The following is a 26,353-nucleotide window of genomic DNA, read 5'->3' as shown; positions in this document are numbered from 1 at the left end:
AGACACTTAGGGAACAATGCATCTTGGAAAGCTCCAATCCACATGAGAAGTCTTCCTGGAGACATGCAAGATGCCATGTGGACAATGGCGTTGGCCTGCAAAGACTGAGTCACGCAGGGGCATGTGACTTGCCCAGGTGACTCCAAAACTCCATCTTGGAGCTGGGCTTTGCATAGGAGGGAGGTCTCCACCCACAAGAGAGAGTCTACTTAAACCTGTGGGAGACCCCTCCATTTGGTCTTCAGCTGGCTAAAGAAGGAGCCTCTCAAACCCCCCCGCCCCTCTGAGGATACTTGAAGGAGACTGAAACAAAGGACAGTAACTACAGGGGGTGTGAGTGATTGCTGGACCCAGGCTAAAAGGAGCTTAGCCTGTAAAAGGGAGCACTCTGGAACTGGTGAGGAAATTATCTGTATTCAGTTTGATTAGGCATAGATCTGCGCATTTTATTTTATTTTGCTTGGTGACTTACTTTGTTCTGTCTGTTACTACTTTGAACCACTTAAATCCTACTGTCTGTATTTAATAAAATCACTTTTTATTTAGTAATTTACTCAGAGTATGTATTAATACCTGGGGGAGCAAACAACTGTGCATATCTCTCTATCAGTGTTATAGAGGGCGAACAATTTATGAGTTTGCCCTGCATAAGCTTTATACAGGGTAAAACGGATTTATCTGGGTTTAGACCCCATTGGGAGTTGGGCATCTGAGTGCTAAAGACAAGCACGCTACTGCGAGCTGTTTTCAGGTAAACTTGCAGCTTTGGGACAAGTGATTCAGACCCTGGATCTGTGTCTGGAGCCAAACAGGAGTGTCTGGCTCAGCAAGACAGGATGCTGGAGTCCTGAGCTGGCAGGGAAAACAGAAGCAGGGGTAGTCTTTGCACATCGGGTGGCAGCTCCCAAGGGGGTTTCTGTGATCCAACCCGTCACACTAGGGTTAGGTAAAAATTATTTTAACCACTTGTGATCCTGTTGCAGTTTTCTTTTTAAGTGCTGAACATGTGATGGCGTGTCTGTGGAAGGCAGTAACCCTGCTGGCTCCCTTGTAGTTTGAAATTTGTAACCCCATCACTCGTCAGAGTGCAATGGTCGACCACAACGCTGATTGAAAAACAAGGGCCAGGTGGCTGTCAGTGGTGGAGTGGGGGGTCTCTGTATAACATGCAATGGGATGGCGTGGGGGAACTGTCCCGCAGCCCCCTACACCCTGCGGAGAAGTGGGGTGAAGTTCACCCCATGCACCCGTTGACATCAGTGGACGCTAGGTGCCTACACCCCTTTGGGGATCTGGGCCCACCTCGCTTTCTAGCCACACCAGCCCCCCACGCTCACAGCACAGCCAGCAATGGAACCCAGGAGTCCTGGCTCCAGCCCACTGCTCTAACCACTCCTCCAGTTGCCACAAGAGGGCACCTCCCCCTCCTAGGCCACATGGTATGCCCCTGACTCCGTGATTTCCGCCCTCCCCCCACCATTAGCCTGATTGGTATATTCCACAGCTAATGTTCTCTCGCCGCCCTCCCCTTCAATCCCAGCTCCGCTTCTGCGAGGCGCGCGACACCCATACGTCATAGCTAAGGCGTAGCCGAGCGCAAGGTTCGGCGTGCCACGTGATCCACGCATCTATTTTGGAGGTAGGGACGGGTCGCTCGTGAGAGTGACGAAACACAGCGTTGTATCACGTCATCATTCAGCGCCACCCTCTGAGTTCAGGCGCGGGTCGCTGGGGCTATTACTGTTTCCGGGAGCGGGGCCATCACCCGGAACCGTTCCCCCTGGGGTGACCGTTTCCAGCCGGACCCAGCGGCGGCTGCACCCTGCCAACCGCGCCGCCTCATGGCCTTCAACTTCGGGGCAGCCGCCGGCGCCGCCGCCGCTAACCCGACAGGTCAGTGCGGGCCGGGGCGCGGAGACCGGCTGCGCGGGGGTGGCGGGGCAGTGGGTGTGTCCGCTCCGTGCCTCCCCAGGGCGCTCGCCCTAGCAACCGGAGCGGTGCCGCGTCGGGACGGGAGCCGGGCGTCGCTGCTGGAAGCATGAGGCAGCGGGTCCGGCCCCCCGTAACACCGCAGCCGCCGGCGGGGTCAGCCTCGCTCCTCCCCTCCGTCCCGGTGAATGAAAACGACCCCCCCCCCCGGGCTCATTGCCCCCAGCTCCCCGGGCGCGCTGCTCGGTTCCTGCCCGGGAAGTGTCTGTCCCTCTTAACTCTCTATTGAAATGACTTGTGGGGGGGGCGGGGTAAATGTTTGTAGCCGTCCCTCCAGGGTTCTTGCGAGCTGCTCCTGCAGATCGTGTCACATTATGGTCTGTTCTTTTCTCAGTAGAGCCAGTTGGAGGTTCATTATCTCTGCAGTAAAAGGGGGTCCCGAATGACCGAGCCGTGTGTTTAAAAAATAAATAAATACCAGGGCTTGTCTCGAATAGAAAATGTAAATGTGCTTATGAAAAGTTTAATCAGGATGAGCTCAGATGAGGCTGTACATGATGTGTACTAGTTGGCACTGATTAGTCAGCCGTGATCATTGTTATCAGGTCCCTCAAGTATTCACAAAAGTTTTCATGTTCAAGCACAATAGTTTTTTTTTAATTTATTTTTTAAAGAGATGTCCCTAGATACTTTATCATTTGTGTGACATTTTCTAGGGTGTGGGGAGGAGGAAAGGTTACATCTAACTTGAAATCAGAGGAGGGGAATGTTCCTTTTAAGCTTTGTAAATGTGTTTGTGGCTTGTCTAGGCATAGGTCTATTTGTGAACTAGACACCAAAGCTTTAAGAGGTTGTGCTAAAAGGCAAGTCATTTCCAGCCCCTTCAGAGCACTTAGATTTGTAATACATCTCTACCCCGATATAACACTGTCCTCGGGAGCCAAAAAATCTTACTGCATTATAGGTGAAACTGTGTTATATTGAACTTGCTTTGATCCGCTGGAGTGCGCAGCCCTGCCTCCCCGGAGCACTGCTTTACCGCGTTATATCTGAATTCGTGTTATTTCGGGTCGCGTTATATCGGGTAGAGGTGTACTTTGTCTGCCCTGGCATTTATCGTCACTGCAGAGGTAACTCGGGCCAGGTCTACACTACCCCCCTAATTCGAACTAAGGTACGCAACTTCAGCTACGTGAATAACGTAGCTGAAGTTCGAAGTACCTTAGTTCGAATTAGTTCGAACTTACCTTGGTCCACACGCGGCAGGCAGGCTCCCCCGTCGACTCCGCGGTACTCCTCTCGGCGAGCTGGAGTACCGCAGTCGACGGCGAGCACTTCCGGGTTCGACTTATCGCGTCCAGACTAGACGCGATAAGTCGAACCCAGAAGTTCGATTTCCAGCTGTCGAACTAGCGGGTAAGTGTAGCCAAGGCCTCAGGCTCTTACTTGAGTGGTGCCCCTAGTCTGGCTCCCATCCATGCACAAAAACCTCTTGCCTGACTGGTGGTGGTGTTTACACCCAGGCTGGCTAGCTGGCCTAGGGTACAGGCTAAAACCTGGGTGCTCCTTACACTCAGGCTGGTAACCCACCCATATTTCAGTGTAGATACAGGCTAAAACTCTCAGGGGCTGATAATTCTCCAGTGCCTTCCCAAAAATCCTCCTGTGTGCACAGAAACACAAACAGTTTCTCCCACAGTTAATTGAGAGAGAATCATAGAGTGATTCATCTTATTGCAGTGTTAAGAATGCTGAGCTATAACCACAAAAGTCCTAGTGAGTATAGTACTGGCGTGGACACAGTATGGACACACTTGAATATGGCTTTGCAGTGTGCCACTCACACCCAAGTGCTGATCACCCAAATTAACTCTGCAGTGAAGACATACCCCTGGAAAGTTGTACTGCTTTAACTATACTGGTTGCACTAGTATAGTTAAAATGCTGCAACTCCCCTACTGTGGACTTTTGTTATATTCGTGTACATGTGCTTTTTACATGTAAAGCTTTTCCTATATGGGAGAGGGAATAACTAGACCAGCATGTCACTTGTATACTGATATAACTGCATCCATGCTAGGGGTTGTACTGGCATAACTATAGCAGAAAAAATCACGCCTCTGACATAGTTACATGACTATAACTTTCACGTGTAGATTAGGCATAACTGTGCGGGGGGGAGAAGTTTTACACTTTTTTTTTTTATTCGTGCTTTAGCTTTGTATCTGCTAACAGCATAGGTTAAATAGCAGAAAGTTTTGGACTACTCTATGTGTGTTAAATAAATGAATCTCATTTGAAATGGAATAACTTCTCTCCTCTATGCTTTTTATTTCTTTAACTATTTCTGTTTTTCTTGTCCCTGGCTATGGAAAACACAGTATTTTTTTTGTTTCAAACTAATGCTGCCTGCTCTCTTTCTGCTTCCCACCTGTTAGGATTTGGTGGGCTTGAGACTGCAAACTCCACTGCCAGTGGGTTTAATTTTGGGGGTTTCGGATTAACTGCCAATCCTGCAGTGAATTTTAATATTGGGAATTTCGGTGTGTCCACTACCTCAGCGCCACCATTCAATTTTGGTAACAGTCTGGCAAGTGCAGGTAGATAACACACACACTTGTTTGTAATGAATGTTGATAGCAGGGGTCCAAGAATTCTTTTCAGATCTCTGGTATCTAAGTATAAAAAACTACTTCAATACTTTTTGTATAGTCCAAATTAGGGAACAAAGCTTTTAATAACTTGTAGCAAAATCTCTAAATATGACTTTAAAAACACTTTCACTAATTTCTGGATTTCGTATGCAAATCCAGTGAAATAGCTGAAAGAAAACTACTTGGTCTGTCAAATTCACATTTTCTCTAAAAACAAAATAGACTGGCAGGACACCATGGTTTAAATCTAAGTCTTGATTATTTAGCAAATGGTCAGATTTACTGGCAAACTGTACTCTCAATTCTTTGTTCAGATATTGGTAATACTGAATAATTACAGAGTAAATCTATAAAGCCACATTTCCTTACTTTAGATTCTTGGACTACTGTAGTCATGTTTTTCATCTTTCCTATGTCTCTTCATTGGACTTCAGTTGGTTATCATGAACACACCGCACTTAACTAGTTTCTCTAGAGAAACAAATTTTATACGATCAGCACAAAATCAATAGCCCTGCTTTGTCTCTGTCCAAGTACTGTTGAAATAATGCATAGATGCAGGGTTGTCTTTAAAAGATGCTCTAGCTTTTTTGTTCTTCCTAATGTGGACACTGGTTATTTGTTGCGAAGAGAATTGGCAATCCAGTGTAAATTAGTCAATTGAGTAATCACATTGATTTATTTTAAATTTAGTCTTATCTTTTTTTACGTGAAAATATTTGTGCCTTGTATGGTGTTATACTATTTCATATGTTTCCATTTATGTAGGGTTAGCCCGGGATCTTGTTCTTGCAGCTGCTCGTATAGGAATTATATGCATTCCACAGTCTTACCATTTTTTATATTTTAGCACCCATGTCACTTTCATGCACCTGATGAATAATATAAATCTTGTTTAACTGATTTTACTCTGGTACAAATTCTAATGAATTGCCTTTTTCTAATGGATATGAGCTAAATTAAAATCAAACCTGAGATGCATGTTTTCATTGTATTAACAGTTTAATATTACAATTATCACTGGAAACCTTTTTCATCCAGTTGCATAAAGCTGATGCTCTGAATGAGTGAAAATCAAGTTGGTTGAAAATTAAGTCTCTGGTTTAAGTTTCATTCTGTGTGCACAGGGATGGTAAATCTAATAGATTTATAAACAAAACATTATTTGTTTTGATTCAGATGTAAACTGTATTTTGATAAACTGACATGTCCATTGCCAATGACTATCCATTTGTTGAATCATGTACACCGTACTGTTTGATATTTCTATATAGAGCTCTTGCTGATTGAATATCATTTTGCAATTTTAACTAAGATTGTATAACTTTGCCACTCATAACTACTTTCCTGTCATACATAACATGCCATTTCAAGCTGTTTCATTACATTAAGTTAAAAAAAATTATTTTATCACATGTAACTTACAAGTGGCTTTACAACAGCTGATCTGTGTAGTGGACTCTTTTAGTTGGTGTCTGTGAGGTGCTGTCATTCCTGCTCCATATGTGTATAGGAGGCCCCTGGGGAGACTAATAAGTTTGGGCTATGATTTCGTTGTTTTCATCTGACCTATATGATGTTGTATCTTTGCTTTTCTGCTGCCTGGCCAAGTTCAGGAGTAAGATCAGAGTGGACTGATGATCCAATTTGCTGAGTTAAGAAAGGATCTAAAAGGTATAATGGGATGGCTTATTTGGGCTCTGTTCAGGGAGAATTTCTATCTTTTGTCCACGAGTACAGTTTAGAATTACTTTTTGACCTTTTAATGCCCCAGGTTACCCAAGTCTTGTCAGTGGAATAAAGTATATTTTTCATCTTTTGACCTCTAAGGTGATGGTTACTTTCACACATGTCTGGATCAGGAATACGTGCCAGAGCAATTTTAGATCGGATTATTGCAATGCACAGCACACACAGTGACCCCTGAAAGCCTATCGGTGTTTGCAGCTGGTGCAAAACACCACTGCTTGCCTGCTAGGAAAAGGAGCTGCGAGGAGCTACTTAGCCCCTTTTTGAACAAATGCACTGGATATGTTGCTCCGCCAGCTGGTCCCCTTTTCCCTGTGCTCCTCTAGACATACTACCTTGTTACCAGGACATGATTCTGCTGTTGGTGACTCCAAGTCCCTGGGGGGACTCTTCCTGTTTTTTCTGCTGTGTAGCAGAGGCCCCTAGTAGAGGCATCTAGTCTGGCTTCTTCATGTTTCCAGCTGCTTTTACAGATTCTTATCATGAAGAGCCTGAACACCTGTAGAAGCAGCAGGAAATAGAGGAGATCCAGCACCATATGACTAGCTAGCTTAGCTGTTCATAGACCCCAGTTTGGGAATTGCTGACTTAAATGTTTAGCTAATAAAAGTAAAACCTCAAGCATGTTTGCTGGACTTCATACAGCCAGTGAATCTTGGAGGATGCAGGTGTTGCTAGCTCTTACAGATGCAGACCAAGGGACATCCCAAACAGAGTGCATTGCAGTAGTGTAAAGGGGGGATCACAAAGGCATGGATTACCACTGTGAAATCCATACCCACAAGGTAAGTTTGCAATTTCCAAATATTTCAGAGATGGAAGAGGACCACTCTTTGCTGTTGATAAAAGATTGTGGGCTTATGTTTAGCTGGTTAAGAAAAAATATTCGAGGTGCCTGGGATTAATGTCAGGGTAAAGGCACTCATTGCGTATATGAAATCCTGACAGCCCTTCATCTTATTGGCAATAACTCAGTATTATCCAGTCAAGTCTTTTAAAGTACTGCCTTGTATTTGTTCTGCTGTTTTGGCCAGGCAGTGAGATGGCACAGTTGGCATTAGAGACTTGAAGAGATTGTATTATAAAATTGGGGGTGCTATCAGTTTACTGAGACATTTCAGCCCGTGCTTCTGAACTGAGATATAGATATCTTACATGTTAGAGGTTCGACTGTATGGCCCCTTGACTGTTCCTCTCAAGAACCGAGCACTTCCCTTTGCATTGTAAACTATTCCGACAAATCCATCCTCCTAACAACCTGTGTGCCGTGCTGTGGACCTGATCCCTGAAAACACAGGGAGACCCATTAATCCATGGAAGTCAGTGGAATTCCACAGGAGTCTACCCCATAAATCTTCTTGCAGGATTAGGACATAGAATGTCATCCTTCTGCTGACACGAGGGACACTGCCTTTGCCACGTATGCCAGGGTTTTAGGCCATCTTTACTGTCTGTGTTCTTACTCACATGCAACCATTGTATGTAAGATGCTTAGTTCTACCCAAGTGTCTGTAGCTCTTATTTATATTTTTAATTAAATGACCCTTTATATTAAAAACGTACCACCCCGTCCCACAAAAATCCAGTTATTCTAGACTCTAGAGAATTAATGTGACAAAAGTTAGTGCTAGTTATAATCTTCTGTAGATGGGGAGAGCACATCTGGCACAGAGCAACTTAAGTTAACTAAAGCCTAAGTGTTTGTGTGGTTTTTTGTTTTGTTTTTTCAATATCCGTAGGTCACTTGTCACAAGCTAAATATGTATTGCTTTCTTGTCCCCACTTTCTCTCCTGTTTACTTTATTGTCAATAAAGTAAATAACTGTGATCAGAAAAACTTGCTTGTGCAACAACACATTCATCTGTCAGCATCTCCCTTCATAAAACTCATTGCGTTGGAGTGTGCAGTTTATCATGATCTACAAGAGATTGAACCTTGTGGCAAAGCCACCTTGTTTATTTGTACAATTTATTTACTAGGTGCATTTGGAGGATTTGGGACAACTACCACCGCTCCTGGATCAGCATTTAGCTTTTCTGCTCCTACCAACACAGGCACCACTGGTGAGATACCATCATTTTGATTTAGAATTAAACTTAAAACTTCTAAAAGACTGATGCTATCTGTTTTTGCTGTTCATTTGTAAATCTTCTGTTTATCTTGGATTTTCTCCCCTTCTCTAAGGACTGTTTGGTGCTACCCAAAACAAAGGTTTTGGATTTGGTACCGGTTTTGGCGCAGCAGGAACTGGTACCGGCCTAGGTACTGGTTTAGGAACTGGGTTAGGCTTTGGAGGATTCAGTACCCAACAGCAGCAGCCCAGTAAGTACAAAGACTTCTGTTTCTTTTAAAAGCTATTGTTAGTAAGCAAAATATCTCTTGCTCATCGCTCCTGAGTAATCAAAATATTAGCATGAGTTTACTAGAGTAATGGACAAATAATAGAAAATTCTAGCAACTTAGTATATTAAGCTGCTTTTTTGTGCCCCCAGAACCATCAGTGAAGGGTTTACAGATCTCTGCACCCTTCATAGTCTAAGCCAGGGGTTCTCAAACTGAGGGTTGTGACTCCTTAGGGGGTCATGAGGTTATTACATGGGGAGTCGTGAGCTGTCAGCCTCCACCCCAAACCCCGCTTTGCCTTCAGTGTTTTTAATCTATAAGGGGGTCACACTCAGAGGCTTGCTGTGTGAAAGGGATCACCAGTATAAAAGTTTGAGAACCACTGCGCTAAGCCTTTTACACAGAGCACCAGAGCCTGAAGAGGGGGATGAGACAACTAAACCTCACTCACAGCACTAAATTCACCTCCAAGCCCCAAGTCTCACTAGTGGGGAGATTGCGCTGTTGTGGAAGAAAAAGACCAAACAGCCTGGACATTTTAATGTGAACGCTTAAAAATTCACCATTTGGCAGGCTCCACGCTTCAAGTGCCTCTTGCTCAAATTGCTACAGGTGGTTCCATGAGAACGAAAAACTTTGGCACATTCCCAGTAGTTTCAAGATGTACCAGTAAAGTGTCCATCCCCTTGGACCAAAAAAAGAGATGGATCACTTTTCTTTTGAGTGATCTGCTACCTATCTTGCTGATGCTGTTCACTGTCTACAACAAGGGATCTCATGGAATAGATGGAGGAGCAAGGGTTCAGAGCATCCTGGAGAGTGTTTTCGTTTTGCAGTTAGGGGCATAAAATAGTAAACGGTTGAACAGTTAACCGATAAGCATTAGTCTTCCCAGTTAACCCAGCCTAACCATTAACCTCCAGCCCCTTGGGTGGGCCCTTCGCCCTTTCATCAGTTAACTGGGTAAACGATATAATTTTAATCGGTTAACTTTTTAAATGATATTTACATTCCTATTTGCCACATCATACCCAGGTACCTTCACAACATGCCTCAGGATGGCCTTTGCTGTTCTGTTGGCAGTGTAGCCATCCTTATTGTTTTCTGCAGAGCAAGCTAAACCCTATGGTAAGGTAGTTCTTTTCCAAGTATAATATTGCCCTTCCTCTCCAAGAGGGATATCTTTGGGAATCGCCTAGATCAGGGCCTGGGTTCGATGTCTTAGCACAGAAAGACTCTGTATGAGAGTGAGCATGTCTTATCCAAGGGTCTCTATAGACCAAACAGAAATTTCAGCTCCTTTTTCTTTACCTACAGAACATGTAGGTTAAATTCCAATGGAACTTGGCCTTTCATGCCTCATTTGAAAGAGACCAAGGGAACCAGGCCAAACTCTTTGAGATATTGCTATGCCATTCCCTAAAGGATTGGCCCATAGCAAGAGACTTGCAGTTCCTGGCTGTGGGGGGCAACATTGCTTCTGAATATAGCTCCCTTTTTGTAGTGACTTTATAAACTGAATTCTTTTCCTCCCCTGCCTCCTGAAGCAGTCACATCCCATCTTCCTTCCTTTCCTGTAAAGGAGGAATCAGTTAGAGCACCATCAACTGTCGATTTCAAATTTAGGCAGTGTTCCCTTTTGGCCCCAGCTTAAAAGGTTTACAAAAGTCTGTTCTGTTTTATTTTTTGGTCTCCAAGAAGATCCAGCAGATTCTGGATAGTGGAGCATAAGTGTATCAAAAAGGAATCCGGCACATTGGTGATCGTTGCTGTCAGTCCAGGAGACTTCTGAGCATCTTGGTTATAGCATACATATCTCCATAGCCCCGTTATAGCAGCCCTCAGAAATACCTGTGCTTCACCTTGGGATCTCCATGTATCATACTGGTCCCTTCTTTTGGTTTAGCATTGGCGCCAAGAATCTTTACAAAGTTGATGGTGGCAGTGACAGCATCATGAGAAAGGAAGGAATTGATGCCAGATTTGGTTTAAAGAAAAGTCAATATAAAAATAGATCTGGGATCTGCTGACTGCTTTACTGTGTCACAATAACAGATGTACCTTTCAGATTTTAAAGCATCCAAGAATGTTTATCCAATAACATCCCTCAAATGGGAAAATATAGACACCTCTTTTTAAAAGTGTGCCTCTGTGTAATTGAATGTCAGACAATTCTATCATCACTTTTAAGAAGGTGTGTGTGTGTGTGTGGGGGGGGTATAATGTCATTCAAAAAATCAAACTTTGTGCTTTATTATTTACCCACAGACTTCTTGGTATTCCCCTGACAAATGCACAAGAAGTTCTAGTATGGTGTGCATTAATCAGTTAATCTTTCTTTATTGCTCAAGAACTGTTTTTTCTGTATCTGATTTTAGCATTAGGTGGCTTGTTCAGTCAGCCCGCTCAGGCACCTTCCCAGTCCAACCAGCTGATAAACACAGCCAGTGCTCTTTCTGCTCCCACACTCTTGGGAGATGAGCGAGATGCTATTTTGGCAAAGTGGAACCAGTTGCAAGCCTTCTGGGGGGCAGGCAAAGGATATTTTAACACCAACATTGCTCCGGTGGAGTTCACGCAGGAAAACCCATTTTGCAGATTTAAGGTATGATATTTCTGGTATTTATCTGAATACTTATTCTGAGACCATTTGCAGTCTTCTGTTTTAATCCTAAAGGCATTATGGGTAGTTAATTTAGCTATTGCTAATTCTAAGTATGTAACATAATATGTTCTTCAAGGCAATGTGTCCCATTCTAATATACATGGGATAAAGCTCTGAGTGGTGTGCTTGCTGAAAATCTAGGCCCTGCTGAAGTATTACAGATGACATGCATGTTCATGTGAGCAATAAGACAGATAAAATATTCCAGGATAGTGTTAGGAGAATTAAGGTCACTAACCATCCAAGGTGAGCACTAATCCATTAGAAATGCATTTCTTCTGGTGCTAATCACTTAAAATGGTCTTCCAATTAATTTTTAAGCTTTACAGAGGTTCTCAAACTTTTGTACTGGTGACTCCTTTCACATAGCAAGCCTCTGAGTGGAAACCCCCCCCCCCCCCGATAAATTTAAAACACTTTTTTATATATTTAACATCATTATAAATGCTGGAGGCAAAGCGGGGTTTAGGGTGGAGGCTGACAGCTTGTGACCCCCCCCCCTTGTGGTGATAACCTTGTGACCGCCTGAGGGGTCCCGACCCCCAGTTTGAGAATCCCTGCTTTAGAAGACCAGGATAATCTTTTTTTTTTGAGATCCAGAACAACAAACTTAATGTTGATCTCTGCGTCAACCTCAGCAACAGGAGACTGTTTTCTGAATTTGGCCTGCACACCATTTTGGTAGCCCATATTCTCTTCTGCATCAGCTAGATTCAGGCCAGCTTATTCTGATTTGAACTCATCTGCTTTTATCCGCAGGAGTCTTTAAGCTGTCCTTATGCCTTGTCCCAGTTTCCAATTCTGCTGTGTCAGCAAAGAGTAGAGAGTTCCTCATCCTCCACAGATCTGATGATGCTTACTCTAGCCCAGCAACAGACCAATGAATAGACATATCAGAGACAGTAATAAGCCTAGCTTTCTGTACACATTGGAGATACTTCCCTAAGAGACGCAATTTTTACTCTGAATGTTAATGTCGTGTGTTGCATAATTAACACTGGTTTTGACATACAAGTCGCAGAATATTACCAACGCTCTAAAACTGAACCTATGTATAGTAAATGCGTAAAGGGGTGTAAAACAAGATGGCAGGTATTTGGCCGTCTTCATAATGCATTTTATGGTGCAGTCTAATAATAGGAGCTTCTTGTGGGCAACTTGACACTTTTGAGCAATCACTTTAATATAGGTATCAATTCTAAAAGTTTTACACCCACTTATAAGAGGACTGCTCTTACAGAGAGCTTCTAGTGCTTTCTGCAAATTACACAATACACTTAATCTTTCTCATAAATTTAGCTTTCCGTTAATTCTGGGAAGTGCATTTCTGTGCTATGTATTTAATCTTAATTGTCCTAGGGCCTTGAGTATTGTACTGGATTGATTCAGGCTGGTGGACTTTTTGTACCCAATTGAAATGGCTTTGAGGGAACTCTTGCTGAATCTCGTTTGACTTTCTCTTCTAAGAATGTAGCGCATACACTGACACAATAGTTGTAAGTGCAACTATGCATTGTAGGTTAAAGATCCATTTGTAGCCCCTCCATAAAATTCACTCTCTTTGCTATATTGTATCAGGAATCAAGAGATTTCAATGACTTACACTGCTTCTTAGCACACCAGGGCATTTGAACCTTAAAACAGTACAACACCTCAGTGCCTGAAAACAGTTGCCTTAAAGCAAGTTGAATAATATTCTCTAATCCATGACTTTTCAAACTCCTGCAGTCTTTGAAAATTACTATTGTTATAGTATGAACAACAGTTTCTTAGCATTGGGATATTGAGTTGCATCAGCGAAAGAGTGTAATACTTAATCTTACTGCAAGTTTATCACAGAAAGGATAGAGAGGTTTTTAAAATAAAATAGAGAAGATAAGATTAGGGTTTTGTGTTTTTAAATACAGGCATTCAAAACTCCATCATTACACACTGAGATGGGAAAGTAACTGTCGTGGGTGTACTGAAGTTCTCAAATGTTATATCTTGATCTTCAAGATTGTTTTATTTCATTTAGGCCTTACACACACCTACAGAAGCCCTCAGTATGTACACCTTGAGTTGTATTCCCCAGTATCTTCCTACTCCAGTTCAAGTGGTGCACTTGTGAAAAAGGCTGCTATCATTCTGTGGTGTATTAATAGGAGTGTCATATGTAAGACATGGGAGGTAACTGTCCCACTCTAATCAGCATTGGTGAGACCTCAGCTGGAGTACTGTGACCAGTTCTGGTCGTCCCACTTTAAGAAAGTTGTAGACAAACTGGAGACAGTCCAGAGGAGAGCATCACAAATGAAAAAAAGATTGAGAAGACTTGACCTATGTGGAAAGGTTAAAACTTGGGCATGTTTAGTCTTGAGAAAAGAAGACTGAGAGGGACCTGATAGCTTTTCAAATATATTAAGAGCTGTCGGGGATAGCGATCAGTGGTTCTCCATGTCCACTGAAGGTAGGACAAGGGAAAAAAATGGGTTTAATCTTCAGCAAGGCAGATCTAGATTGGATATTAAGAAAAGCTTTCTAACTGTTTGGGTAGTTAAGCACTGGAATAGGCTTCCAAGGAAGATTGTGGAATCCCCATTGTTGGAGGTTTTTAAGAACAGGTTGAACAAATAGCTGTCGGGGATGATCTAGGTAGACTTGGTCCTGTCTCAGCACAGGGGGATGGGCTAGATGACCTCTTCAGGTTCCTTTCAGTTCTAAATTTCCATGATTTTATCTTCCTTTTTCCTTATTTCTATATAACTAGGGGTTTTTAATACCAGGCATAACAAGTCAAAATCCCCTTTCCTGTGTTTACATTTGCATTTTAGAAAATGTATACCATTCTGTTATGTTTAATTCAATTCTCAGTTCCAAAACAGTAACAAAATTTCTGTTCAACCTAGAATCTTCCCAACAGGCCAAAATTTCTCAAAGGCAGAGAATGGACATTTCTGAAAATTTACCTTGTTAAAAACTTTAACCATTTCAAAAGTGACTTTACTGATTGCTCAATAAATGTAGTTTTAGAAAGTGGGAGTGTTTTTAACGCCTTTAAAATTATTCATATACTATGGTTCTATTTAGAATTAGCTGGAAACATGCCATAGAGTAGTCTGCAAGTATTGTCCTCTCCTACACCCATGTCTTGTTGTATCTCACTTTCAGGTGAACCTTTAACAACATCCAATTTGGCTTTTTCCACAGGCTGTGGGCTTCAGTTGCATGCCCAACAACAAAGATGAAGATGGCCTGGTGGTCTTAGTCTTCAATAGAAAAGAAGTAGACATTCGAAACCAGCAGCAGCAGCTAGTAGAATCACTGCACAAAATTTTGGGAGGAAACCAGACCCTTACGGTCAATGTAGAAGGTGTTAAAACACTGCCAGATGACCAGTACGTGAATATCTTCTTGTGCAATTTCCCCCTCTTCTCTATCTGGTTTTCTCTGCGTGTATAATGTGTTGGCTCTCTTAAAGTCAATTTGCTTCAGTACAAAGCTTCTGCTGAAACTCCTTCTAAGAGTCTTATAGGGATACTCAAATATATATTTAAAGTTTTTAATGTTTGTATTCTGAATATAGTACCCATCTCTGTTTTTCAACAGTATCCATTTATTTGCCTACAGGTTTTGGCCTATTCTATCTTTTTTTTTTTTTCCTTTAGTTTCTTGCCACTGTTTCTGATGGATCACTAAATCCAATTTTCTTGGTTTATTTGGCATTTGCATCACCAATGAGGCCAGTAAAGTTCTGGCCGTAGATTTATCTTGTGATTCCCCTGCTCGGCAGCAGTGCTGGAAAAATCAGGGATGTGTGTAGCAGTTACTGCAACTGGGTTAAATGCACTAAATATTTTAGAAAGTGGAGGGCATGCCCCACCAGTAAGATACTTAAGGTAGATAGTGGGCGGCTTTTTTTTTAGTTTGTTTTGGAGACCAATGCTGATCAGGTATTCTAGCATTTGAGCCCAGAAATATTTGCTTTGGAATTAAGCTTGCTTACTGACAGTGGCACTGGCTACTTCTGTCTGTGGTGTGCCAGAGGACTGTTCTTTACACTGGACTACCATAAGTATTTCTAACATCCCCATGGCAGTTAACATCCACGCACTTGCTAAACTTACAGCAAAGACTCCACTTCATCCTGACCTATAGACTGACTTGATGTATGAAAAGACAGGAAATGTGATGCTCCAGTATCCAGTTCTTTTTCTCCAATGATAGAATTTGAGCTGGGTCAGGGCTGGTTCTAGGGAGGGGTGAGCAGGGTCGTCACCCTGAGCACTGACTTCCAGATGGCACCACCACAGGGCTGGTTGGCTTTTCTTCTTCTTTGCTTTGATTAGTCACACTTCCCACTCTCCTCTACTCCTTCCCCTTCTCCCCGATTGGTTGGCTGTGCTTTTCTTTTGCTTGGCCAATGTGGAGGCACACGCTGATGTTTTCTGCCCCGGGTGGGTGGTAAAACATCTGGGGCTGCTCCTGGGCTAGGCTGATGTAATTTAGGAAGATACGTGCATGATAGCCTGTTCATTTTCCTTTAACAAAATGTGAACCTAGTGGTTTCTAATACACACTGACAACACATCAGCGTGTAGATATTAAACTGTATAATTTTGTGGTTGTTTTATTAAACAAGTATTTGACTTCTGAACATTTGATTAATATTTATTTGTAATTCTGAATCTGATGCTCACTTTTGTTTGCTATATTAGTCAACAGTAAATATTTTCAGCTTTTTTTTAAATTGACTGGAATGTATTAATTGAAAATAATGATGCTGTTCTGTTTGTCGGTTGGCTCCAGGCTTATAATTGTATTTCAGTTGTTATTTCTGTAAACCATTAACTGATCTAGGGTACTTGTATTCTTATAACTTTCTTTTCTGTTGCATTTGCTTGTTCAGGACTGAAGTTGTCATTTATGTTGTTGAGCGGTCACCAAATGGGACTTCCAGGAGAGTTCCAGCCACAACCCTCTACGCTCATTTTGAACAAGTTAACATAAAAACAACACTGCAGCAGCTTGGCGTTACCCTCTCCATGGCCAGAACGGAACTTTCTCCAGCACAAATCAAACAGCTTCTACAGAATCCTCCTGCTGGTATGTACTGAAGTGCTTCCTTAGTTGGTAAACAAGCCCTTCCACATTCTCCAGGTGTCCGGGAGAGTAAGTGACTGGAAAAAATGACATTTTTAGTCAAAGGAGTTTTTAAGCTGACCTTACATACTAACATGTCTGTTCCAAATATTTCTAACCCTTCCAACAAAGGAACTTTATTTTGCTCAGTTGATGATACAAAGTTATGCAAATATCTAATACCAGGGTAGACAGTATTGTAAACCAAACTGTAAGAGTCTTAAACTAGTTCAGTTCATCTTATTAACTGCTTCACTGAGTCCAGCAAAAGTGATATGCCAGGACAGTAACTTTTGCAGGTAAAATAAACACCGTAGGGGCCTGTATTCTCACTCCTCCCAACTTTCTCTGAGTGACTCGGCTAATACACATCCGTACATGTGCACAGAGGGTAATTGTATCCCTTTGGATGAGTGTAGTGACTTTTTTGATTCCTCATTTGTTCACTTGCAATATCAGAGATACTTGGCTTCTGTTTGCTGGTCTGTGGCCTGAAGAGAAGAGTTTGTAGGATCTTCTCACACTTAAAGATAAGTGTACGTTTGGAATAACTCCTTGCCTGCTCTCCAGGTTCCAAAATCTCAAATAGTCTGTTTTTGACTTGGATAAGTTGTGTTAAGGAATAAGTTGCCCATGTTCTGGATATGTGTGGGTTTTTTTAGTTTTTTTGGGAGGTGTTCGGGGGGAGGGTTAAAGGCCAAAATAACAACATTAAAGATTGAAGTCTCTTTTAATCTTTCATTCCATAGCTGGAAATCAGGTGCTTTGGTAGTAAAATTAGGATAAACTTTTAACTAAGGGAATCAATTTGAAATCAAAATGAATTCAAAATAATCTTATGTACTACACCTGTGGTTCTGCTATCACGTTTTGCCATATTCTCCCCTACTGCTACGTGAGAGAGACTCAAAAAAAGGGGAAACTGACTATATGGGGACAAGTCTGTTCAATGCACAAAGTAACCACTTCTGTCCTGTCTCTTTCAGGTATAGTAACTTTAGGTGTAACTACAGTAGGTATAAAAAACTTGCCACAGAAATCTGACAATTGTTTTTACCTTGGCAGTGTCCATTTAAACTACCTATTACAAACTAAAATGTATTTTGGAATACATTTTGTTTTTTAGAACTGCTTCTTTATTGATTTGTGCAGCTAGCAAAGTTTTAGTATAATTGTATCATTGGTACCTCGGGCCTTTCCTGTCTGTTTGCCTTTTTACCGTATGCATAGATTCTAAGCTCTTTGGGCATGAACAATCTTTTGTGTAGGAGCCCAGCACAACAGGCCCCTTACTGGAACACCTGTGCACTACTGGTATACAAATAAAACCCTTACGTTAGGTTTTCACCAGTGTAACAAGATCAAAATCTGTTTAGAAATCAATGCGTGCACAACGGTAACATTTCTATAGCACATGAAATGTCAGACCTCCAAAAGCATCCTTTGCACTGACAATGTATGTAGAACAAATTACGAGCAAAGCAAAATTACTACCTGAAAGTTACATGGTGGATTTGAACTCATCCTGAAAAATGGGACTTTCAAAGTGTAGGTTGAACGTCTCCAACTTCCCCATCCTTAACTCCCTCTGTTGTGTGTAGGTATTTCACTCGCAGCACACACACAAAAACTGACCGTAAACGCTGCATACTAAATTCTCTAAATAAAGGGATGTTTTGAATAGGCAGGAATTTAACGTTGCTAGTGAATACATACCCGAAGTAACACAGTAAGAACAAAAGATGTTTAATATAGGGATCTGCATAATCTGGGTCACTGGTCAGACCAAGGAAAAGACTGCTTAATAAAAGGAAATGAAAGACCGTATACCTGAGGAGGAATAAATAGTAGCATTCACTTAGTAGAGAATGCCGTAATTAAGGTTGCTAAACCGTTATAATTGCTACAGCCTCCTTCCTCCCCCTTCCTCCCCCAACTAAACTAAACTTTCAGCCTGAGGCTGAAATTTACAAAAGTGATCAGAGTAAATCTCGACACTTTTGTCTTCTGCATCCTGAGGGCTATTGCCTTTATATTCTTATCTTAGTTTTTCTAACTTCACTTTATGTGAATTAATATACTCAGTGTATGCATCTTAGCACATTATCCTTGATAGGTAATATAGTCCAGTGCTGATAGCACAGAGCTGGGTACCAAGACATCAGAATTCTAGTCCCAACCTAGCTATGGGGTTTTGAGCAAATCTCGTTGTTTCCCTATTGTTGAAAATAATACTTGCCTACTTCCCAAGGATGTTCTGAAGACTAATTTAAACTAGGCAAGCAATATAAAATATTTAGGGCTGTCAAGCAATTAATAAGATTAATTGTGATCGCACGATTAAAAAAATTAATGCTCACTTTATATTTTTATTACAAATATTTGCACTGTAAAAAAACAAAAGAAATAGTATATTTCAGTTCACCTAATATAAGTAGTGTAATTCAATCTCTTAATCATAAAAGCTGAATTTACAAATGTAGAAAATTCGGTACAAAAAATAACTCTTCTTTTTGAATGCAATGTAAAACAATTCCTACAAGTCCACTCAGTCCTACTTCAGCCAATCGCTCAAACAAGTTTGTTTACCTTTTATGTGAGATAATGCTGCCCATTTCCTGTTTACAATGTTGCCTGAAAGTGAGAACAGGCATTCGCATGGCCCTGTTGTAGCCAGCGTTGCACTATATTTACGTGCCAGATGCGCTAAAGAATCCTGTGTCCCTTCATGCTTCATCCACCATTCCAGACGACATGCGTCAGTGCTGATGACAGGTTCTGCTCGATAACAATCCAAAGCAGGGCGGACCGACATGTTCATCATCTGAGTCAGATGCCACCAGCAGAAGATTGATTTTCTTTTCTGGTGGTTCGGGTTCTGTATTTTCCGCATCGGAGTGTTGCTCTTTTAAGACTTCTGAAAGTATACTCCTCCACACCTCATCTCTCTCTGATTTGATGGCATTTCAGATTCTTAAACCTTGGGTCGAGTGCTGTAGCTATTCTTAGAAATCGCTACCTTCTTTGTGTTTTGTCAAATCTGCTGTGAAAGTGTTCTTCAAATGAACAACATGTGCTAGGTCATCATCCGAGACTGCTATGACATGAAATATATGTCAGAATGTGGATAAAACAGAACAGGAGACATACAATTCTCCCCCAAGGAGTTCAGTCTCAAATTTAATTAATCCATTATTTTTTTTAATGAGCATTATCAGCATGGAAGCATGTCCTTTGGTATGGTGGCCGAAGCATGAAGGGGCATACGAATGTTTAGTATATGTGGCACGTAAATACCTTGCAATGTGCCATGCAATAGTGCCATGCGAATGCCTTTTCTCACCTTTTAGGTGACGTAAATAAGAAGCAGGCAGTAATATTTCCCATAAATGTAAACAAATTTGTTTGAGCGATTGGCTGAATGAGATGTAGGACTGAATGGACTTAAGTTTTTACCTTGTTTTGTTTTTGAATGCCGCTATGTAACAAAAATCTACATTTGTAAGTTACACTTTCACTACAGTAACTCCTCACTTAACGTCATCCCGGTTAATGTTATGTTGCTAATGAATTGGAGAACATGCTTGTTTAAAGTTGTGCAATGCTCCCTTATAACAGTGTTTGGCAGCCGCCTGCTTTGTCCACTGCTTGTAGGAAGAGCAACCCATTGGAGCTAGCTGGTGGGGGCTTGGAACCAGGGTGTCCCGGCAGCCCTGCCAACTTCCCTGTACAGCAGCTGCCCAGCAGGCTATCAGTTGCGTGTCCCCCTCCCCCCATGGGCTGCTCCTGCCCTCTGCCTTGGAGTTGCTCCTGGGAGCCTCCTGCTTGCTGTGCAGGGGGTAGGGGGGGAGAGGCGTGCTGATGTCAGGGTGTCCCCTTCCCCCTGCACCCCATCTCCACAGAGTGGGGGGGACAGGACAGGGCTCAGGACAGAGACCTTGCTGGCAGCAGCTGCTGTCTCAACTTGCTGATCTACTTAAAAAGGCAGTGTACTTAAAGTGGGGTCAGCGTACTTAAAGGGGCAATATGCGTGTCTCTCTCTCTCACACACACACACCCCACACACAGTGGCTCTGTATCTCACACATGCATGCACCCCCTGGCACTTTGGAAAGTGGAGGGAGTGGTGCGCTCCAGTGGGATAGCGTGGGTTCATCACCATATTCAGTTTCCGCAGGGAATGTTTGCAGTCAGGGCCGTGCATCAGTTGTCTCCTCCCTCCATTCGGGCTGCCTTGTAGAGTGTGAGGCTACATTAACAACAATGTGTTAACTCTTGAGGGCTCAGCCAGTGCTAGTTCATAAGGCATCCCTGGGAAATAGCCCTCCCTCTTCCACCCTCTGACTTTACCACCTCAACCAAGTGTCACAATCATTGCTGTGAACAGTATTAAATTGTTTAAAACTTACACACACACATTCACGCTCTAAAAAAAAGATTTCCCTGGAACCTAATTCCCCTACCCCCATTTACATTAATTCTTATGGAGAAATTGGATTCACTAAAGTAGCATTTTTTAGGAACATAACTACAACATTAAATGAAGAGTTACTGTACTTGTATGAAGTGAATTGAAAAATACTTATTTTTTGTGCAAATATTTGTAATAAATATTAAGTGAGCATTGTACACTTTGTATTCTGTGTAATAGAAATCAATATTTGAAAATGTAGAAACATCCAAAAATATTTAATTTCATTGATAATCTATTGTTTAACTGTGTGATTAATTTTTTTAATCACAATTTTTTTGAGTTAATCACGTGAGTTAACTGATTAATCGACAGGCTAGATCTTTTTGATTTCCCATTTGCCAGCTCAGCAGCAATGATGGAGCCAAATGACGTCTTTCCATCGCTTTGTCTTATACCAGCTTCGCAGCTTATTTAATCATTAAATTGCTATATACATATTCATTAATATACTGAAAATAATGGCAAAATAAATGACACCCTGACTGAACTGATAGAGGTTTCCAAAGAAGTCTTGTGTGTCTGATTTTGATGTTGTCATTTGTTTAACACACAATGTAGTTGCTTGTACTATTATTTTTATATTCCTTTTGTACCAGATTTTGGTGGTCTCCTGACAACTTTTTCTGATGCTTAATTTTTTTAATCACCGTTATCACTTTCCTTTCATCTCTCTACCAGTGAGACAGCTTGACAACTAGTCTTTGGCCCAGATCTTTCCACAAAACCTGGGCCCAGGACTTTTTAATAAACTGAATCCTCAAGCTATTATTTCAGCTTATCACAGCTGATTGTAATGTGGCTCTCTCACATGCATTATTAAATCTGATCACGTACCAGCCGTGTGATGTGAAAACTATTGAAGCACCATTGAGATTGTCCTTATGGAAAGAATTTCCATTTTCTCTTGTAGGTGTTGATCCTATTATCTGGGAACAGGCCAAAGTGGATAATCCTGATCCTGAAAAGTAAGTCTTATTTTTTTTTTTTTCATGGATATATGGTGTGAATTTAGCCTTAAAAATCACACACTTTCTAAAATAACTTTCAGGTAACTTTAGGAGATATTTTAGGGGTACAGCTGTGTAATGTGAGAACTACAAGGTAGGTAATGAGAGGGTGGCCACAGAATCTCTCAAACAATCTCCCTCACAAAAATGCCAATTTAGTAAATCTGCCTCTAGGACCCAGGGGAAGGAAAGAGAAACTCACTCAGCCCCCTCTGCAGCGCCTTCCTTCCCTCTCTCCTGAGCTGATGAGTTCTCTGGAAGCAATATATGGAGTCTAGACAGATGGTGTAGAGTCCACTACCCATGTACAATCTATGCAGCACCCCCAAAATTATTAATATGTAAATTTGTGGCAGCAGAGGATTGTGGGCTTGGTCAGAAGTCATGTCTGACTTTTGGGTTGCAAAGTCTTGCTCTAGGGTAGATGTTAATTGTTTGGAGCTGTGTTAGCTCGCTGTATCTGTGAACTTCAAACCAGCCCATTTCTTGGGGTCAATCCTACCCTGTTAGTCCTGCAACTCGAAATAAGTGTAATCTCCTACACCGTCGGTATGAGTGGTGAGGACTTTTGAATTTAACACCTGTAATTAGAATGACTTCTCATTCGTGTAATGAACAGTCTGCAATTCAGAACTATTTTGTTAAATATAGCTGTAAATCTTCAGTTGTTTAATAACTAAACTCTTCTGTTCCTGTAGGCTTATCCCTGTGCCAATGGTAGGTTTCAAAGAGCTGTTGAGACGGTTAAAGGTCCAAGACCAGATGACTAAGCAGCATCAGACCAGATTAGATGTAAGTGGTCACTTCTTGACACCATTCGTTTTGAACATGGTTGCAGACAATGGATTTAGCACTTGAAAAGTGTGACTCTTATGGCCTTATAACTCCTGACATCCAAATGCTGAGAACTAATCTGGGAAGTATTAACACTTAGCAATAGTTCTAAACTGCTGCCACCATAGATAATAGAGAAACATAGGCTATGTCTACACGGTAATTCAACACCCATGGCTGGCCTGGGTCAGCTGACTCAGGCTCATGGACTATGGAGCTGTAAAATTGCTGTTTTGATGTTTGGGTCTGAGCTTTGGGGCCCCGCAATGAGGGAGGGTCCCAGACTCCAACCTGAGCCTGAATGTCTACACAGCAATTTTTAGCTCCACAGCCTGGGCCTTGTGAGTCAGTCAGCTGACCTGGGCCAGCCGCGGCCATGCCCTGCATCTTTTATTCCAGTGTAGACGTACCCATAGAAGCTTGCATCTGTGCAGTTCTGAGCATTTATGAATTTTGAATGTCTTTGAGTAGGTGACTTAACTGAAGCTGAAACAGGAACTGCAAGACTACCCTTATATATGATTAACAGACATTAGACACCATGCTATACGTTGGAGTGGCAGGCTTATGTAATAACTCTTCTCTGCTTTGTATGAATATTGTCTCTCTTGAAAGAGAAAATTACCTTTTTGGCTATGACAGAGTCTAAAATCCACTGTTCTTAGTTCAGGCATTTTCAAAAGTGTCTCAAAATTAGGCACCCCGCTCTTCCTGGTACACACGCACACCCCCAATGAGTGTGGTGCTTAAGACCTTTTAGGTCTCTCTTGAAAATTCCAGCCATAGCACCTGACACAGCCTCAGTTTGGGGAGCGTTTATTCGGCACCAATGCTGTAGTGATGGGTATGCTGTAACTACCTGACCAGAACAGATATTTTCACTTTGAGGGGAAGCAGGGAAGGGGTTAAGGGTACTGACCGAATAAGGCCCCCTTGGTTGCTGTTCTGTTCAGGATAAATATTTAAAACTTTCAGTTAATTGCATACAAAACTGCCATCGCCATCATTCTGAGATGGGCTGTAATAGACCCCCTTATTAAACAATGGGGTATGATGGCATTCTTGCATGATAAACTACTCATCACACGATTCTCTTTGCAGGTGTTTTCAAATATGGCCCCTTTTCCTTTAGGACGGATCATTGTTTTGAAACTCTAATGGCAGGGAAAATGAATGCTGCTACTAGTATTTTCCTGCTTGTAAGAAGGTCTTTATTTAAAAAAAAAAAATGAAATTAAATTTTTGGATGGCCTCCAATGGCAACCATGTTTTTCTTTCAGATAATATCTGAAGATATTAGTGAGCTGCAGAAAAATCAGACCACAACCATGGCAAAAATAGCCCAGTACAAGAGGAAACTAATGGATCTTTCTCACAGAACCTTACAGGTAACACTTGGCTGCATTAAGTAATCTGATGTGTGTTCCATTGGCAACAGAATAGACTTCGAGCTGTTAAAGAGAAATTATTTCCCATTCCTGCTCCTTTCTTTCAGTCATTCCAAAGATCATAACTTCAGTGGTTCCTTTTGCAGGTGTTAATTAAACAAGAGATCCAAAGGAAAAGTGGCTATGCCATTCAGGCTGATGAGGAACAACTTCGTGTACAGTTAGACACCATTCAGTGTGAACTCAATGCACCTACTCAGTTCAAGGTGAGTGAGTTATGGGCTCCTGGTGTACTTACGATAGAGCTGTAAAATAACCTCCTCAAAGCCGGGTTAAAACTATTTGTAGTTAGTATTCTTCCTAGGAAAGAAAACATTGACATTTTCCCTGTTGATTTGAGTAAGCAGACTTGCAAGTCCTAAACCCAATCTTGAAAAAAACCCTTCCAAGGTCAGACTACAAGCGAGTACTGAAGCAATTTTATGAACAGTATTAGACTGTTTATTTATGTATTGTATCCCCCAGCCCTCGGTTAAAAAAAAAATGCATGAAGCAGAGCCAAAACTTTAAGACTGATGGTACATTTTTTCTCTCAGGACTACGGATGTCAGGGGGAAACTGCTTTTCTATCCTAATAATGTGATTCCCATCTATTTTTAGGGTCGACTAAATGAACTGATGTCTCAGATCAGGATGCAAAATCATTTTGGAGCAGTTAGGGCTGAAGAGAGGTACTACATTGATGCAGATCTCTTACAAGAAATCAAGCAAGTAAGTATTCCTTGGGGAGAACTGCCTGCAGACTTCTCCACCAGCCTGCTTGGGTGGAGGGTGCATAGCTTATAAATAAGATGGAAAACAGTGGTGTTGGAATTGAAGTTTCAGCATGCCTCTTGAGGAAATTCAGCATCCAGCAAATACTAAGAGCTCAGTTCTGTGCAATCCTGATGTGCAGTGAAGTTGTTTTCCTGTGGTACCCCAAGCAGTCCACATGCAGGGGCTACCCAGAAGTGCAGATCCTGGAAAATCAGTCCTAGGACTTCAGGCTCCCTGGTCCACCAGAGAGCCAATGGGGCTGGTCCTAGGGCTGAGAATCCATTAACTTCAGCTGGGTCTTCCATGCTCTCTGCAGCAGTGCTGTCAACCCTGGAACTTGCGCTGTTTTGGCAAAAGTTGAATTGAATCTGCATTTTTCCAAACCGCTCAAAGCGTGAGTGAACTCAAATAGTTTAATGTTTTTGGTTAGGAGCTCACAGGCCTTCAGGCATGACAGTAGTAAACATGAAAATGTATTCTATTTGGCACACGTAAAGTAGTTTAGTTTTCAAAAAGTAAACTTAGCTGTTATAGTAACTTGAAGTTATTTTAGAGAGGTTCTAAATGGGATAAACCTGTTCTGATCTTTTAAACATCAAGTAGTGGACTGACCTGTAGTTTTGTATGATAAATGCTGCAGCTGAATTGTTTCTTGTATTATTCTAGCATTTGAAGCAGCAACAAGAAGGCCTGAGTCATTTGATTAGCATAATAAAAGATGACCTGGAAGATATAAAACTAATAGAACATGGATTGAATGAGAGCATCCCTATCAGAGGAGGAATCTTCAGTTGACTTGTCATAACCCATTGTTAGGGGGTATCAAATGCATTACTTTGTTTCAGGGTTCACTTTCAAAGCCTGAAACTGACCAGGTTAAAAAAAATGCATATCTTAGTATAGGATTTTCAGAAATTTGGTATCTGCTGTAATCTTTTGGACTAGCAAAGACTCTTCCATGCTTTTCAAACTTGATGACCTTTGGAAGGTTTAGACTTATAAAGCTGTATATGCTTTCTTAAAAGAAACAATCTGTTCAGATACTGTTCTACTACAAAAGTTATGTACTATTGTACATTTTTACAACAGCATTGTTCTTCCATGCAATGCTAAGGTAATATTGCCTTTCAAGTTTTCATTTTTGCAGTGAGTAAAAACATGAAAGGAATCTACATCACAAAATTATGCATACAAAAACAACTAGGCTGTTGCAAACTTGTGCATTACACTGTAAACATGTTTAATATTTGCTGGGGGAAGTTGTGGATTTAGTGTTATTAGTGCAATGTGACTTTTTTTGGACTGCAAGGCTATATTTTTATATCATTTTGCTTATTCAGAAAATAGAATAAAATGTCTACTTTAAACTGTG

At 41.6% G+C, this 26,353-nt stretch overlaps 1 protein-coding gene across 3 annotated transcripts; it reads left to right on the top strand.

Moving 5' to 3' along the window:
- Window positions 1–1,736: 1,736 nt before the first annotated feature.
- NUP54 (nucleoporin 54) lies at window positions 1,737–26,353 on the top strand. Of its 3 annotated transcripts, XM_034771561.1 has the most exons (13): window positions 1,748–1,893; window positions 3,670–3,705; window positions 8,313–8,396; window positions 8,518–8,655; window positions 11,055–11,281; window positions 14,531–14,718; window positions 16,230–16,426; window positions 21,847–21,901; window positions 22,642–22,735; window positions 24,058–24,165; window positions 24,312–24,431; window positions 24,826–24,936; window positions 25,648–26,353. In XM_034771561.1, the coding sequence occupies exons 1-13, from the start codon at window positions 1,842–1,844 to the stop codon at window positions 25,774–25,776; spliced, it is 1,539 nt and encodes a 512-aa protein (XP_034627452.1). In that variant the 5' UTR covers window positions 1,748–1,841; the 3' UTR covers window positions 25,777–26,353. The 3 variants fall into 3 exon arrangements, with proteins under 3 accessions (XP_034627453.1, XP_034627452.1, XP_034627454.1); XM_034771562.1 differs by lacking the exon at window positions 3,670–3,705 and having other exon boundaries at window positions 1,737–1,893; XM_034771563.1 differs by lacking the exons at window positions 1,748–1,893; window positions 3,670–3,705 and adding an exon at window positions 4,239–4,529.

Source organism: Trachemys scripta, chromosome 5 (genome assembly GCF_013100865.1).
Source record: "Trachemys scripta elegans isolate TJP31775 chromosome 5, CAS_Tse_1.0, whole genome shotgun sequence".
NCBI classification, from domain to species: Eukaryota; Metazoa; Chordata; order Testudines; family Emydidae; genus Trachemys; species Trachemys scripta.
This window is presented reverse-complemented; position numbering and strand designations above follow the sequence as displayed.

Excerpts from the sequence above, each read along its gene's own strand:
- NUP54 (XM_034771563.1), top strand. The coding sequence starts at position 4,298 with ATGGAAAACACAGTATTTTTTTTGTTTCAAACTAATGCTGCCTGCTCT. Across the intron at positions 24,166-24,311 it reads TTTCTCACAGAACCTTACAG|GTGTTAATTAAACAAGAGAT; the intron begins GTAACACTTGGC and ends TTCCTTTTGCAG. Across the intron at positions 24,432-24,825 it reads ATGCACCTACTCAGTTCAAG|GGTCGACTAAATGAACTGAT; the intron begins GTGAGTGAGTTA and ends ATCTATTTTTAG.